Source organism: Xenopus laevis, chromosome 6S (assembly GCF_017654675.1).
Source record: "Xenopus laevis strain J_2021 chromosome 6S, Xenopus_laevis_v10.1, whole genome shotgun sequence".
Classification (NCBI taxonomy): domain Eukaryota; kingdom Metazoa; phylum Chordata; class Amphibia; order Anura; family Pipidae; genus Xenopus; species Xenopus laevis.
Window position 1 is genome coordinate 92,027,684 of NC_054382.1, and position 15,774 is coordinate 92,043,457.

The 15,774-nt window shown below is 38.8% G+C and overlaps 1 protein-coding gene across 2 annotated transcripts in view; it reads right to left on the minus strand.

Annotated features, from left to right (window-relative positions):
• arhgap28.S (Rho GTPase activating protein 28 S homeolog) overlaps positions 1 to 15,774 on the minus strand; it is an 83,518-nt gene that overhangs the window by 29,806 nt on the left and 37,938 nt on the right. Inside the window, exons 1-3 of one of the 2 annotated variants that reach the window (XM_041567813.1) lie at positions 10,705 to 11,095; positions 1,627 to 1,823; positions 337 to 551 (exon numbers count right to left, since the gene is read on the minus strand). In XM_041567813.1, the coding sequence (XP_041423747.1) occupies positions 337 to 551; positions 1,627 to 1,795 (384 nt within the window). In that variant the 5' untranslated portion in view covers positions 1,796 to 1,823; positions 10,705 to 11,095. Of the gene's footprint in view, positions 1 to 336; positions 552 to 1,626; positions 1,824 to 10,704; positions 11,096 to 15,774 lie in introns of those variants that run through there. The other variant, XM_018242253.2, reaches the window with a different exon arrangement.

The window sequence follows — 15,774 nt, forward strand, 5'->3', positions numbered from 1 at the left end:
TTGTAGCAAATGTTTACAAAAAATTCATGACCTTGGTTAGGAATGTGCCAAACCAGTCTGAGTATTTTTCACTGGTTTATGGATACTAACACGATGGAATGCATACATAACTGTAACAAATGAAGACACAAAAGAAATTTAAGACACAAAAGAAATTCTTTTGGCAGAATGTCAAAAAGAAAATAAAGTGGATGTTACTGATGGGGAATTCTGTAGCTTTGAGAATAGCTATACAAGGGCCACTCTGTTTCATTATGGATTCTTTTTATAACTAAATGTGTCCTTTTAACTATTTAACATATATATATTATATATTAACATTGGCACATTACTTACGGTGGAGTCATTGATCCCAAAGATTTCCCTTACATCACGCACTGTATGCTTGTTCTTCTTCCTCATTGTCTGAGTATAAGTGGTGTATCTTTTCTGCACAGCAGCTGCTTGTGTTCTTGTCAGTGTAGACAACAATGCCTGTCCATCATGTTCCTGGGTGCCAGATATTAGGTTGGACAAGCCAGCATTCTGCAGCCATTCAGCTTCCAGCTCCCCTTCAACAGAAAAACAATGGATTTCAAGACCTTATCAGTCCCCCATGGAAAATACACATCTTATAACATGCAAGCAGGAGGGTGTTTATTTTATGATATGCAATTGTATCTGCTATTGATGGTTAATTTTAATAGATTTAATAGTTGAGGTGTGTGTGCAATATGTAAGAACACATACAATTAAAAATGTGTTTTGAGCAATATTGTTTTTTGTTTTGTGCTTCCTTTTCTTTTAAGAAATACTTTAAAAATGTTTTTGTGTTTTTTTAAGGCAAGTTATAAGAGCAGACAGAGTAAAAGGAATTACTGTATGTAGAGGGATGAAATGTTAGACAATAGGAAGTGCAAAAACCTTTAGTTAGTGGGATGGAAAAGATGAAAGGAAATTGTGGATAGTTACATTCCAGTTGTTGTTCGGTGCTTTGTCCTGTAGAAGACTAAAGGCCCCCATACACGGGCTGATAAAAGCTGCTGACAAAAAAAGCTATCTGATGGGCGTCCCCGATCAATATCGGTCAAATGCTGAATGGGCATGGTAAAAAATCGCGTCAGATTGCAGCCCATATTGCCTCCATTCTGATCCAATCATTGGGCCCTAGAGCCCAAAATCGGATCAGTCTGATATCGCCAACCTCAATGTGGGCACATCGGGGAGAGATCCGCTTGTTTGGCGATCTCCCTGTGTATGGCCACCTTAACAATGGAAACCTACAGCAGATTCTAGATAAATCATTGTTCTTTAATCCTAAAATGTAATTGGTGTTTTCTCAAGTACTATGAATTATAGACCCATCCTGACTATGCTTCACACAGCTAGGAGATTTGTCATTCTTATATTCCTGATGCAAATTATCTGAAAATTATATGTCCACATCTTATTTTTATATGAAGGCCTTAACAGGAGTGTACATGTAAGGTTGAAAAATATGGGATAAGGGAATATGTAAGAGGCTAAGTGGTCATTAAAGCTCTGACAATAAAAGTAGTAAAAATTACTGCAATTAGGAGCCAAAGCACTTATATTTGGGGACAAGAGGTATGTTTAGTATTGGCAGTGTACATCACTGTGTCTCACCATCTGCTGGCTTTACTTCCATTAACAGACTATCGTCTTGGCCTTCTTCGCTGCTTTCTTTAATATTATCAACCTCACACCAGAAGTCTTCCATTGATGAGTTGTCCATGGAGGATTCGGAGATAGAACGGTTGAACTGAGGTGTATGCAAGGATTCATTGGAAAGCATTCTGTTAATCTTTCGTGAAGGCGTTTTCCTGTAATAAAAATGCTCATGTTCAGCATAAAAATAATGTAACTCATACTTTGCTGTAATCCTGCTGATCTCATCTGTGAGTGTGTGAGAAACTATTTTCACTGCAAAAGACTCTCAATTGATTTTAACTCCCTTCAATTAATTATGTTTTAAAATGCCAGCCGCAAGAAAAAACACCCATTGACTTTGGAGTGAGGAAAAAAAGTTGCACGTGTAAAAAAGAATAGTTACCTATTGAGTTCAATGTGATTTCCCAATTGCCCACGGTTTCGCAAATTTTTTAGCAGTTTTGGGGAAGCTTATCACTACTCCTGACTTTTAACCTTTAACTTGACATAGAATCTGGGACCGTGGTACTCACGTTATAGAAATTAACTTTTAATGTGACGTAGAAAGTGATATTCTGAGACAATTTGCGATTGGTTTTCATTTTTTCTTATTTGTGCTTTTTGAGTTTTCTGTTTTATTATTCTCCAGCTTTCTAGTTTCAGCAGTATAGTTGCTAGAGTCCATTACCCTAGCAACCATACACTGATTTGTCTAAGAGTGTGGGATATGTATAGGAAAGGCCCGAATAGAAAGATGAGAAATTAGCAATAACAATAAATATGTAGCCTTACAGATCATTTGTCAGTGACCCCTATTTAAAAGCTGGAAAGACTTAGAAGAAGGCAAATACATCAAAAACTATAAAAACTACTAAAACTACAAAAAATTGCATACAATTGTCCATTCTTAAACATACTAAAAGTTAACCTAAAGGTGAACAACCTCTTTAATTTAACTTTGAATATGTCACAGAATAGCCAAATTTAAGAAACTTTTCAATTGGTTTTCATTATTTATTTTTATCACAATAAATTTTTCTTGAATATAGCAAAAAAAAGTCGTACAGAACATTATTACCACAAAAGCATCTCTAATACACATAGGTATACAGAGCATATCAAAGGTGACACAGAAAATCACAGTTGGTAATGAGATATTAACAGTAGAACCACAACAATTAAAAGAACCACAAAATACACAATAGAAAATATCCATTAAAACAATAATAAAATAAAATAAAATAAAATAAAAAAAAGAATGGAAAAGGAAATAAAACCATTTCTACACTAACAGCAAAATAAAACTCCCGTTACTATAGAGAAAAAAGGATGCTAGGAACACCAGGCCCAAATCTATATTCAAACCAGGGACTCCAGACCACCAAAAATTTCTGATGTGTGTCTAGTAAGATGCTAGTCATCTTCTCCTGTGACATAATCCAGTCAACTCTAACTTTTACAGGATCAAATGGGATGCTCCTCTGTTTCCAAGCATGAGCTAGGGTCTTTTTGGCCGCAGTCATAATAAAGGTAAACAAACGGAATTGGGCATGGTTCAAACCCTCCGGCTTAACCCCTAATAACGCTAATGCAGGATCCCTGGGAAGGGAAATGTCAAAAATAGAATAAACCATATTAAACACTCTAATCCAGAACCTCCGTGCCACAGGACAAGACCACCAAGTATGATACATCGAACCTATTCCACCGCAACCCCTGAAGCAACCAGGGTCAGCTGAAGGAGAAAATTTGGCTATACGGGCTGGGACGAGATACCAGCGAAAGAGCACTTTATAATTGGACTCCTGCAAAGACACATTATTGGATGATTTCCTAGCCGTAGTCCATGCTCGGTCCCATTCCACAGGATCTAGGTCACGTGAAAGATCTTTATGCCAAGCCAACATATACCGTAACATCAAGGGCTGCGGGGAATCAAAAAAGATGTCATAAATATACGAAACCGCCTTGCGTAATCTAGGGGAACGAAGGCACCAGATTTCGAAAGCAGTTGATGGAACATCCATAGGCTCAACTCTAGACCATTGGGTTTGTTGTAACCGAAACCTTTCATCCAAGGGGATAGAATATTTATCAATCAGTTGGTGCAGGGAAAGAGGACCAGAGGGCGAACACAACTGACCCACCGTATATATATTGCGGTCGGTCCACCACACAAATTGAGCAGTCTGGAGTCCCGGGTTAAATAGTGGATTCCCAAAAATGGGAGTAGCACTTCTAAAGGGAGAACATAAACGGAGTTTCTTCTGGTGAGTATCCCAAAGTTTCAGAGTGTGTTGAAAACACCTACTAAGTATCTTGGGTCTGTTCCCCGGGGGACACCAAATTAAAACAGTGGGAGAATATGGTTGTGTGAAGGCGGCCTCAATAGAGACCCAGTGTGGACTATCGTCTGTAGAATGGAGAGTTAAAATCTGAGCCAAGTGGGCCGCGCTATAGTAAAAAGAGAGCTTAGGGAGCCCCAACCCCCCCCTGTTCTTAGGTTGAAACAAGGTTAGTTTACCAATTCTAGGGGATTTCCCAGCCCAAACGAACCTAACAATAGAAGATTCAAATCTAGCTAGACTGCCGGCAGGAATCGGAATAGGTAGCGTCCTAAATCAGTATAAAAGCTTAGGGAGGAGGGTCATTTTAACAGAGTTAACACAACCTACCCAGGATATAGTATGAGAGCTCCATTTCTTCAAAAGGGCCTCCAAAGATTTAAACATCGGCGGATAATTATGCTTGTAAAGATTGTCAAAAGACCTGGCCAATTTAATCCCTAAAAGGGAAATATAGTGAGGTTGCCAGGCGAATTCAAAATTAAGCTGAAGCAATTTTTCAACCTCATGGGGAAGATTGATATTAAGGGCCTCAGTTTTCTGGTGATTCATCAGCAGTCCTGAAATATATCTAAAAGTTTATATAAATTGGGAAGCGAAGTCATGGGTTTGGAAATAATAAGGGTTAGATCGTCAGCGAATAAACTAATTTTGTGATGTGCCGCCCCTACAGTAACGCCCGTGATGTTGGGATTAGAACGAAGCGCAATTGCTAAAGGCTCGATTGCTAAATTAAAAAGGGTAGGAGACAAGGGGCAACCCTGACGAGTCCCTCTACAAATCGGAAAAGGTTTAGATGTAAAGCCTAAGATATTGACCAAAGCGGACGGAAAATTATAAAGTGCCCGAACCCACGTGAGTAATTTAGATCCAAACCCCCATTTACCGAGAACATAATAGAGGTAGTCCCAGGATAGCGAATCGAAGGCCTTACGAATATCAAGTTTGAGGATCATAGACTTAACATCAGCTACTTGGGCGCGCTGGATCAAAAGTATCAAATGCCTAGAAGCATCAGAAGCCTGGCGCCCTGGAACAAACCCCACCTGGTCCTTATTGATAATATCAGGGAGAAAGGTGTTAATGCGCGTAGCTATAATTTTACCTAAAATTTTAATATCCGTATTCAAAACCGAAATAGGCCTATAATTTTTACAATCAAAGAGATCCGAATCAGGTTTAGGTATGGCTGAAATTTTCGCTTGCAATGATTCTGGGTGAAGAGAACTGCCATCCCGTAAGCCATTAAGCATATGGGTCAAATAGGGGGTCAGTTCCTTAGAGAATTTTTTGTAATAGAGATTCGTAAGGCCATCGAGACCGTATTAGATTTCAGCAGTTTAATGGCCGCAGAGACCTCCTCCGGTGTTATAACATCATCAACATAAAGGGCCTGATCTGGGGTAAGTGTAGGTAGAGCCAGATCCCTAAAAAAGCTGTCAAATCGTTTATCCGAAGTAACAGGGGGTTTGGCATATAACTTCTGATAGAAAGACGCAAATGTGTCTGACATCTTTAAAGGGTTACCAGTCAAAGAGCCTTGGGAGGTACGAATTCTATGGATGGAAATGGGTTTATCTCTCTCATTGAGTTTACAAGCCAACATTCTACCTGGTTTGTCAAGAGAACTGAATAGTTTATGTCTGGCCCAACGTAAGGTCTTCTCAGCATTGGTAGTTAAAAGCAAATCCAGATCTCTTTGGGTACGTTGGAGCTGAGAAAGATGGGACTCCGTAGGGAAACTGATATAAATTTCAGATAATCTGTCCAATTCCTTAACCAAAATATCAATGGCCTTCTGCCTGGTTCTTTTCCGCTGGGACCCAATCTGGATAAAAATCCCTCTCAGAACGGGTTTATGGGCTTCCCACAATAAAGTCTGCGAAGAGACCGAGGGAAGATTTTCCTTGAAATAATTATCAAGATCCCCTTTAATCTTGTGCACTATATCTGGATAGCTTAAAAGCGAATCATTAAGTCTCCAGAATCGAGACGGTGGACTCGTAGAAAGGTGGGATAGAGTGGCCAGGACCGGACAGTGGTCAGACCAGCAGTTATTGACTATTTTAGAGGCTCGGAGTGAAACTACTAAGGCAGACGTGAGAAAAATATGGTCAATTCTGGTGGAGACCTTATGAGGGGCAGAATAGTGAGAGAATTGACGGGTATCAGGATTCAGTTCCCTCCAGGCATCTACAAAACTATAGGAGCTTAATAAATGTTTAAACCGTTGGGCATCTTTATTGGGGCCCTCAACTCCCTGTTTCGCAGGAACTGATAACCGATCTAATCGCTGATTCCAAACCATGTTCGAATCCCCACAAATAACCATTTGGCCCACCTGGTTGTGCTTACAGAGATCAAACAGTGTTAACAAAAAATCTAACTGGTGGACATTGGGAGCATAATAGGACACAATTGTCAAAGGGAAATCGCCAATAAGCGTATTAGCTATAATGTATCGTCCGTCCGGGTCGGAAACCACCTTATCAATGACTACTGGGAGATTAGCATGAAAACATATAGCTACCCCCTTAGTTTTATTCGGGCTAGTAGACAATAAAACCTTAGGATATCTTTTATGAAAATATTTAGGATGTGAAGCATGAGAGAAATGAGTCTCTTGCAGACATATGACATCAGCACGTAGAGTAGAGTGTTGAGCAAAAGCTTTAGTCCTCTTAACCGGGGAATTAAAGCCCTGCACATTATGACTAAGTATTTTAAGGGACATCATGGCTGTAAAGGAGAAGGAGCTGCCGTATTTCCAAAAGCAGGCGGTGATAAACATAAACAAGCCACACAGGGCTAAGTGAAAAAAACATCATCCTAGCATATAAAACAGCCGCACAAGTAAATTGCAGTGTAGAAAACAAAAGAAAAAGGGAAAAAAATGAGAAAGAAAACATCAAAAGCATAAAAATGAAAATATAATGGTACATTGCAATCCGTAGCACATAGAAGTATACAAGGAAACTAATGGAACCTCCTCGGAGCCAGCCTCGAGGGGGGCCATAAGGGACCTGTACTGTCTAGGGGGGAAACATGGAACAACCAGCACTATTGAAATGGCATAACAACATATCAAACCTAGCAAGCTTGGGTAAACAAACAGAATAAAAGATCACAAAAGCATAGATATACATTTGGCTAACCCCAAAATAAAAGAAAACATAGAACCTGAAGGCCAGCTGGTGAACAAATAGGTGTAGGTACAAAACCGTCCCGATACAAAAAGAGTCAGCCTTGAGCACCTATTCCAAATATTATAGTCCAGCCACGACAATCCAGAGACCAAGCCGAAGCCGGCAAACTTTAAGTCGAGGATCTCAGGCCATGACCAGATAGGGAAGAGGCCAAAGACTTCTGCGAAAGTGACCGAACTTTTTCCCAAATCGGAGATAATTTGCGGGAAGGGTTGGCGGAGTTAGGAATATCCTTCAAGGTAGCATCCCCAAATCCCAACTGCACAAAAAGATCACGACCTTCTTCCAGGGAGACAATAGAGTGTTGCCTATTATTATGGGTAAAGAGCAGGCGGAATGGAAACAGCCAACGGTATAAAATTTTGCGTTGCTGTAAAATAGCCGTGAGAGGGCCCAAGTTCCTTCTCCGTTGTAAAGTAGTCGGTGACAAATCCGCATAGACCTGATAAGGATATGTTTGGAAAATCAGCTTACCCTTGGCTCTAGCCGCAGCAAGAATGGCTACCTGGGTTTGATGGTAATGAAAGCGGAGAATAATATCTCTAGGGGGGTCATCAGGTCTACGTGGTCACAGCGCCCTGTGAACTCTGTCCATCTCAAGCCTCTTAACAGGTAAAACGGGAGCCAGGGTCTGTAGTAGTTCAAGAATCGCCACCCTCAGGTCAGAAATACTTTCTGGAAGGCCACGAATCCGAATATTGTTTCGCCTAGATCTGTTGTCAGAATCTTCTATCCGATCCTGTACATCCTTTAGTTGGGATTGCATAGTAATAATATCCTGTTCGTGAGAGTCCAGGACCGTAATACAGTCATCCATTTTTGATTCGGTCTCAGCAATCCGTTGGCCCAGGTCAGCGACTTGTTTCGTTAGGTCTGTAGAGATCCGTGTAGCCGTCAGCTCCAACTCACTTTGGAGGAGAAGTTTAAATTTACCCAAGAGAACCTCATCAGAGGAGTGAGTCTGGTGAATCTGGGTCAGTGGTTCCGAGGATTGGCTATCAAAGATGCTCGGTTGAGAATCCATTACGGCAGGAGAGGGTGATGACACACTTCTTCTAGACTTAGCAAGGAGCTCAGCAACGGACCGCGTCTGTTTAGGAGTACCTGTATTTCGTGTACTCCGTGTTCTGCGAGTCCGCTGACTCGCCATAGAAGTGGGCAACCGCCAAAAGAATGTAGGGAAGCCAAGTCCAAAGTCTCCAAGCCAGGTATGAAGCTACCGCAAGCTAGGAAGTAGCTGGTCGGTGCGGAGCAGTCTTAGGATGCGGCCATCTTAGACTGCGCGCGCATGCGCCCCCCCCCTTCATTATTTATTTTATATAGTTTTTTTTTTCAATTATTTGCCTTGTTCTTCTGACCCTTTTCAGCTTTTAAATGGGGTCTCTGACCCCAACTAAAAACAAATGCTCTGTAAAACTACAAATTTATTGTTATTGCTACTTTTTATTACTCGTCTTTTTATTGAGACCCTCTCCTATTTATATTTTGGTCTCTTTTTCAAATCAATGTATGGTTGCTAGGGTAATGTGGACCCTACCGAGTAAACTTTAATTCAGGATGAACTTGCTTCTATGTAACATGACGCTGAGCTAATTACTAAAAAGCCTTGTATCAAGGATTTTATATCAATACCGTATATATCAAGTCAATCCCTAAGCAGAGGTAACTGACAGCATCCCAGAGCATGTGCTTTGAATCAGCAGAAAAGAAGATGTGGAGCGAGGGAGACATATTTACATAGTAGCAGATCACAGCGATATGTTTGTACAGAAGGTTTGGCATTTGTAGCCTGATTCTTTGTTGAGCATGGTTCTCATTTAAAAGTATAAATACATAGAAACATATTGTCACATTTCCCTTTGATATAAACTGCATATATTTTAAATAAGAGGGTATCAGCACCAAATTCTTGAAAAGCATAGCTTGAACAACTGGATTGTAGACTTTTTATTACGTTAATGCTGTCATATAAAAATGTAATTTAAATGACACCACATAGCTGTAGCCAATTCAAGAAGAATAACAATTTACATAGGATGAACTTAATGGCTGAACAAGATCATGTATGGATTTGTTTCAAAAGCCTGCAGGCCTTTGTGTCAACATTAAACCGTGCTCAAAAAAAATCACATCTGGACGAAGAACAGTTTGGCCCCCCTTTCCTTATCCACCTTCTGAGATCATTGCGTTACCAAGAAAGAATTCAACCTCTTGAGCTTTTAAATACTAGGTAGTGATATTTCACCATCTGTTTCTTATTAGATTCATGTTAGTTAAGGGAAAAAAAGTTAACAGTTTTTCTGATATATCAGCAAAATTGGTGTGGGGCACCCCTGGATGTGTCTCTGCAGATAAAAGTTTGAGAGCCAAGGCTTTTTGAGTTTATTTTGAATAGCTGGTTAATCATGACTGACAATAGTAATATGGATAAAGGCATCTCATGCTTTGCAGACATAGGAAAAAGCATGGCAGATCTCTTCCAGCAATAAATAATATAAAATAAAAAATATCTCAATCTGTGCTTGGAGTGAAGGACTGTTATGGAGTCGCTTATTAAATGGCAGAGCACTTCCACCAAATTAAAAAAAGGTACAGGGGTGTCTACGATATTTGTGGCCCCCAGTCCTTATAGCCCCTTTTACCAATTTGTTAAAGCAAATTCAAGAGACAGTGCCAGGATGAGTTGTCCAGATTAATATGCTTAAAAAATACATTTATTTATTAATTACTTATTTCGGACTTTAAACACCATTGGGGTTTAATAAATCACAAAAAAATGCAAGGTTTTTTTTCTACGAAATAATGGTGGTTTTCCCTTTAAAAGTCCAACCATGAAAAATCGCACTTTGATTAATAACCCCCTTACTGTATGCATTTTGTTCTCTGTCCTGTTAATTAGCATCCATAGACAAAAGAGTCTGGAGAGCCCACAGAGCAGTGTTGCAACCCCAGCACTGCATACTGCACCAAATTTTGCCCAAACTCTAGGACAGTGGTACCCAATCTTTTTTTACCCATGAGCAACATTCAAATATAAAAAGAGTTGAGGAGAAACACAAGCATGAAATGTTCCTGGGGATCCAAATATGGGCTGTGATTGGCTATTTGGTAGCCTGTGTGTGGACTGGCAGCCTACATAAAGGTGTGTTTATGCAACCAAAACTTGACTCCACTGAAAGCAACATCCAAGGGGTTGGTGAGCAACATGGTGCTAGTGAGCCACTGGTTGGGGACCATTGCTCTAGGGAGATCAAATTTGTTTACATGTCAGAATAAAGCAAAGCCATCCTAGTTAAGTTCTATAACTATCATTAAACTTGTCTGTATAGCGCTGGGCACACAACTTTCATTATGCAACACTCTGTAAGTTGTTGTGGTCCTTTATTTGCAAGGCCATGCCAGATGTTTCACAACTAAATGCTTTATCAGATAATTATATTTTACATTTGTTAAAAATAAAGAAACATTATCATTATCAGAAATGCTATGCTATGGTTCCATACCTTAGTAGAAGCAAAGATAGGTAATACTGAACAAGTTGCTTTCCCTGCAACTTCACTGGGTAGCTATTAGATGTGTCTGCATCATTTCCAGCTGTCTTGCTGTGCTTAGCTGACTGCAATCCCCCATCTAGAAGTGATGAGTGTGAATGAAATGTTCCATGCCTACAGTTATTTTTTTTTAATAAAATATGTTATATATCAAGTATGCAAATTGTACAACAGCTTTTTTTCAACTACCCCCTGAAAGAAAATGTAAACGGTGATGGTCAAACCTCCTCTATTTTGTACATCTTCAAATTTACATGCAATAGAGGGAAAGGATCAGATTTGCACTGTGTTATTAACATTATATGAAATATACACACAGCAGGTGCGGGTTGACTTTTTGTTGACCTGAACATCACTACAACATAGGCAGGGTAAAAAGAACAGGTTGTTGCTAAGCTAAGCCTCACCAAGCCAGAACCAATGGATTTCCTACAACAAACAGGATGGAGGTCTCATACATGAAGCTAGCACTCTTTTATCCTCACATGTATTGGACATGGGACTGACACTGCATTTGACTTGTCATGTGTTCTGCACTATTGTATATTAAATTGGCACTGCATTTATCCTGCCATGCATTCTGGGGTAATATACATGGAACTAGCTACTATAAACTTTGAAGGAATAGCTTCTCTTTGATTACTTAATTACCTATACAGGAGAAGTTGCCAAAAATATTTTAATTTATTATAGAAGTAACTTAAAAAAGGCATATTTCTAAGTTTGGCAATTATAAAAACCAGGGCATTTCATACAGTGCTTATGTCAATTTATTGTTTTATTATGCTCAGCCACATGCCCAGGGTACAACTAAATCCAACCACTTTTATTCAGCCCCACTGCTATTCATGTCTGCATATTAGAACTAAGAGGCAGTTGGACGTTTTTACAAGACACAGATCAAAGAGAGAATATTTTAGTTTTACGCTTGCTACTGACATTTGTTCCAACTTTACAAGGGGAAAAATGCCGCTTTGCAGTAAAGCAATCCTGTCAAGCTATAATTTGCATATTTCCATTTAAAACTGCTTAGACATTTAAATAACTATGGATTGTATTTGGCCACAAGATTCCAATTCCAAAATATGACAATAAAAACTACTAAGCAAGTTTTTTTTACTTTGGTCTTTGTTAGAACGTCCACCCAAAAATCAATTGGTTTCAATAAAGTTTAAATAAAAGATGTCCTAAATAGGCAAATATGAGACTTCAGGGAGCGTTTAACCATGAAAATAGCTCCCCTGCATTCCAGCAATTGTAGCAGTGGGTGTCCTTGAACTGCAGTACAACCTGATTTCATTCCTTTTTTTTTATGTATCTATTTCCCTCTACCATGTGCAGAACAAATAAAGAACATACAGTGACTCTTGTTTTAAGAAAGTGGTATTTCATGATTAATTATACCACTTATGGAAGGAATCGCAAACCCAAGTTTCACATATTGCAGATACTTTGGAGAGAGTGTAAATCAGGCAGTAGATCACACATGGGGACTTGGCGTACAACACCAAATTTGGAAGAAATCTCTTTTGTTTTCTGCAGAAAGTTATGTTGGCTTATTTTGTAAGGTTTTGTATACAGAATGAATGAATAAATGCCAAAAATGATGACTTCAGCAAATTTATGTTTATGATTACAATTAGAAGCAAAAAAAAAACAAAAAACAAAAAAACAAATGTCTTGAGTGACAGTTTGTTTAAAATAGAAAATGTGAAAAAGAGCCAAGTTTTAAGCATGCATTTAATTCAATACATAATTAATTTCTGTTGAATTTCATCAAATATAACAATAAATAAATCATCACAAAAATCACATTTGGAAAGTATAATGCAGACTAGCTTATACAAGCAAATTCCATCAAATGAAATAGTTACTCATAAAATGAACCCTAACGATATAACCGCATATATGAGAAAACAGTCAAATAGTTGATGGCAGAAGATATAGACTGTTCTGTTAAAAACTGTTTAATACAAAATTAGAGCTGGTTTATTTAACAAATCATTCAATGTAATGATGTAAAGATTAAAGGAGAAGGAAAGCTCCAACATTTCAGTCCTAATAGTGCAAGCTAGAACGTTATATTTATGCTGCAGAATACTTTACCATACCCGAGTAAACAGTGATAGACACTGTCTCTGTCTGTTTAGGATAGAAGCTGCCATATAAGCTTGGTGTGACATCACTTCATGCCTGAGTCTCTCCCTGCTCACTTACAGCTCTGGGCTCAGATTACAGCAGGGATGGGAGGAGGGAGGGGGAGAGGAGCAAACTGAGCATGCTCAAGCCCTGCCCTGGAGGTTTATGAGTAAACCTTGTACTCAATACAAGGAAAGAAATGTGGTGTTCTTTTGACAGAGGACTCAGAGCAACATTACTTTGAGGCTTTAGTGGTGTATTTATATAGACCTTTCAGATAAAGCATACTTAATTTTAGCCTTTCCATCTCCTTTAACCTTAGCTAACCTGACTTGACAGATATGATTTGAAATGGTCTACAACCCTCTTTTCAGATTGGAACTTAATTTTCCTAACAAAAAAGATCTATCTAAACAGGCATGGCAAAAAACTTAACAATGACCAACAAGACCAATTATAATTGGTCTTCATACGTAAGTATGGAGAATTTGTTATGCATTTTCTAAGGGAGGTTTGCAAACAAAACATATTTTAGATACTGTGTATATTTATAAAATTGTATTTTTTTTTAACACCACTTACAGTACGTTACATACAGTATGTGTGTACATTTTTTTTAATGGACATCCATTCCACAGTCAGTTCTCTTGTTTTCAGTTGAGTAGCATTGTAATAAAAAAGTAATAAGGCAACTGCTAGAGTTGTCTACATGAAGTTCTTGTTAGTTTCCATATTTATCTGTATGCTGTTGCTTATATATTGTAGTTTCTTATTTTATATATTGTCTTTTATTCTCTCTTTGCTGTAAAATCCAATGGCACATTTTTAGTGCATTCTAAATAATAATAATCATAATAAGAAACTGCAAGTGAAAAGTGAACTCCTGCATCTGACCTATTGCTGTCATTAGCTGTACACAAACACAATGACCCATTTTATACTACTGCATTGTTTTGAATTTCCGGACAAGCCAATTTTCTTTCATTCAGTTACTCAGCCATGCTGCATGTGAAAGCAGAAAGCAAGGGGATGTAGGCTAATGAAAAGACACCACACCTAAAGGGACTGTTTCATTTGCATATGTAACAATATAATGGCTTGTTTGTTTTGTGGAGTGAGCTGACTCACAATAATTTATAGTATCTTCATTCACATGAGCTTAATTTGTGTCTGATTTTGAGTAGCTCAACCTAAAGGTGGCCATACATGGGCTTATAAAAGCTGCCGACAGACAGAGTCAGCAGCTTATTGACCTGTGTATGGGGCCCTCCGACGGGCTTCCCCGATTGATATCTGGCTAAAAGTCAGCCAGATGTCGATCGAACAGGACTAAAAATCCCGTCGGATCGTGGACCGCAACTGTTCATTGATGCGGTCCCGCAATCCGGCCACCCGTTTACTCTTCGTTATGATCCCTAGAGCCCAGGATCGGATCAGCCCAATATCACCCACCTCATGGTGGGCATATCGGGAAGAGATCCACTCATTGGGCGACATCTCCAAACGAGTGGATCTCTCAGTGTATGGCCAACTTAAGCCAAAGAACTAGGGGAGCTAAGAAAAGGTGATAAATAATACCCTGTGCTGTGCCTCAATGATGCATCTAGGCTGCAGCAAGTAGAACCTGTGCCAGTTATGATGATCCTCTGCAAATTTTAGAGGTAGCATTGCTTTAATGACAGGGAACCATAAGGTTCAATTCTCTGTTACTAGCCTCTGCACATTGATAGTCAGAGGTGCATCCTTTCACAATGAGTAAACTGCCAATGTAAGGTGTCACTTCATGGAGCTAGCAGGACCCAAGCTAAAAAATGCACCCTCACTTATGTGAGGCCTGATGATATTTGCTTTCTCACAACCATGTAAGCACTCAAGTCAATGAAAAAAACATATGTAAATGTCCAAAGTATAACGTGTTGCTGACATTGACAGTAGAGAATAGTTAGGGCTAGGGTTAATTTTGCTCAAACTTCAAACTTATGTCCACTGAGATCCACTGCTGTTCAATGAAGTCCAGTAGAAGCACAGCACAATATAACACATTGCCACTGGAATTCATTCTTTATCAAAACACATACTTGCAAACACATAGAAATAACTCAGTTCCACTTGTTGAATCAATAAGTTTATCTGTATTTGCAAATATGCTAGTAGGATGTGAACAGAAGCAGGTCAAGCAATAGGTGGGACTGCTGGAGTCATAATGACCCAAAGCGTTGTTATCAAGGTAAAAGAAGAGAACAGTGGCCTCTAGCTACTGTACAAGGTTTGCTGTTTTCCTAGAATATAATGATTTAGGTGGTCTTGTGGATCCACCTCATCCTTAATGTCAGTGGAATGTACAATACTGAGCTGCATGGCTGTATGGCTTAAAGACCAAATTGCAGCTGTCAGAAGAAAAGCAATGGTCTGAAAATGCAGCCCAGTTGCAAAAAGAACACAGAATTTTCAATTACACTATAATTTTAAAAATAATTTTACCTTTAATACTACCACTTACAAATGTTAAATTGCACTGCTGATGAGCCAGGCAGCAACATAATGTTTTTCACATGGCCTCTGGCATGTTTTCATAGAGGGTGTAGGCAGTTGAATGCCACTAGGTAAGCACATGTGATTAGATTATTGTTGTTACTGAAATATGTACTAATCTTCTAAAATGTACTGCATATGAAAAAGGCATAGGACCTTGAATTTGTCTCACTATAGTAAGCAACTCATTAATACTTTTAATAATACCCAAAGGTTAAGTTTATATTACATATAAATTAGCAGTATTTCATATCAGTTTAAATCATCTTTCCCTTTATTAATGAGTAAACAGATTACTTTACTCTGCATTCATGAGTAATCCCAACTATAATGCTAAATAATTTTCCATTG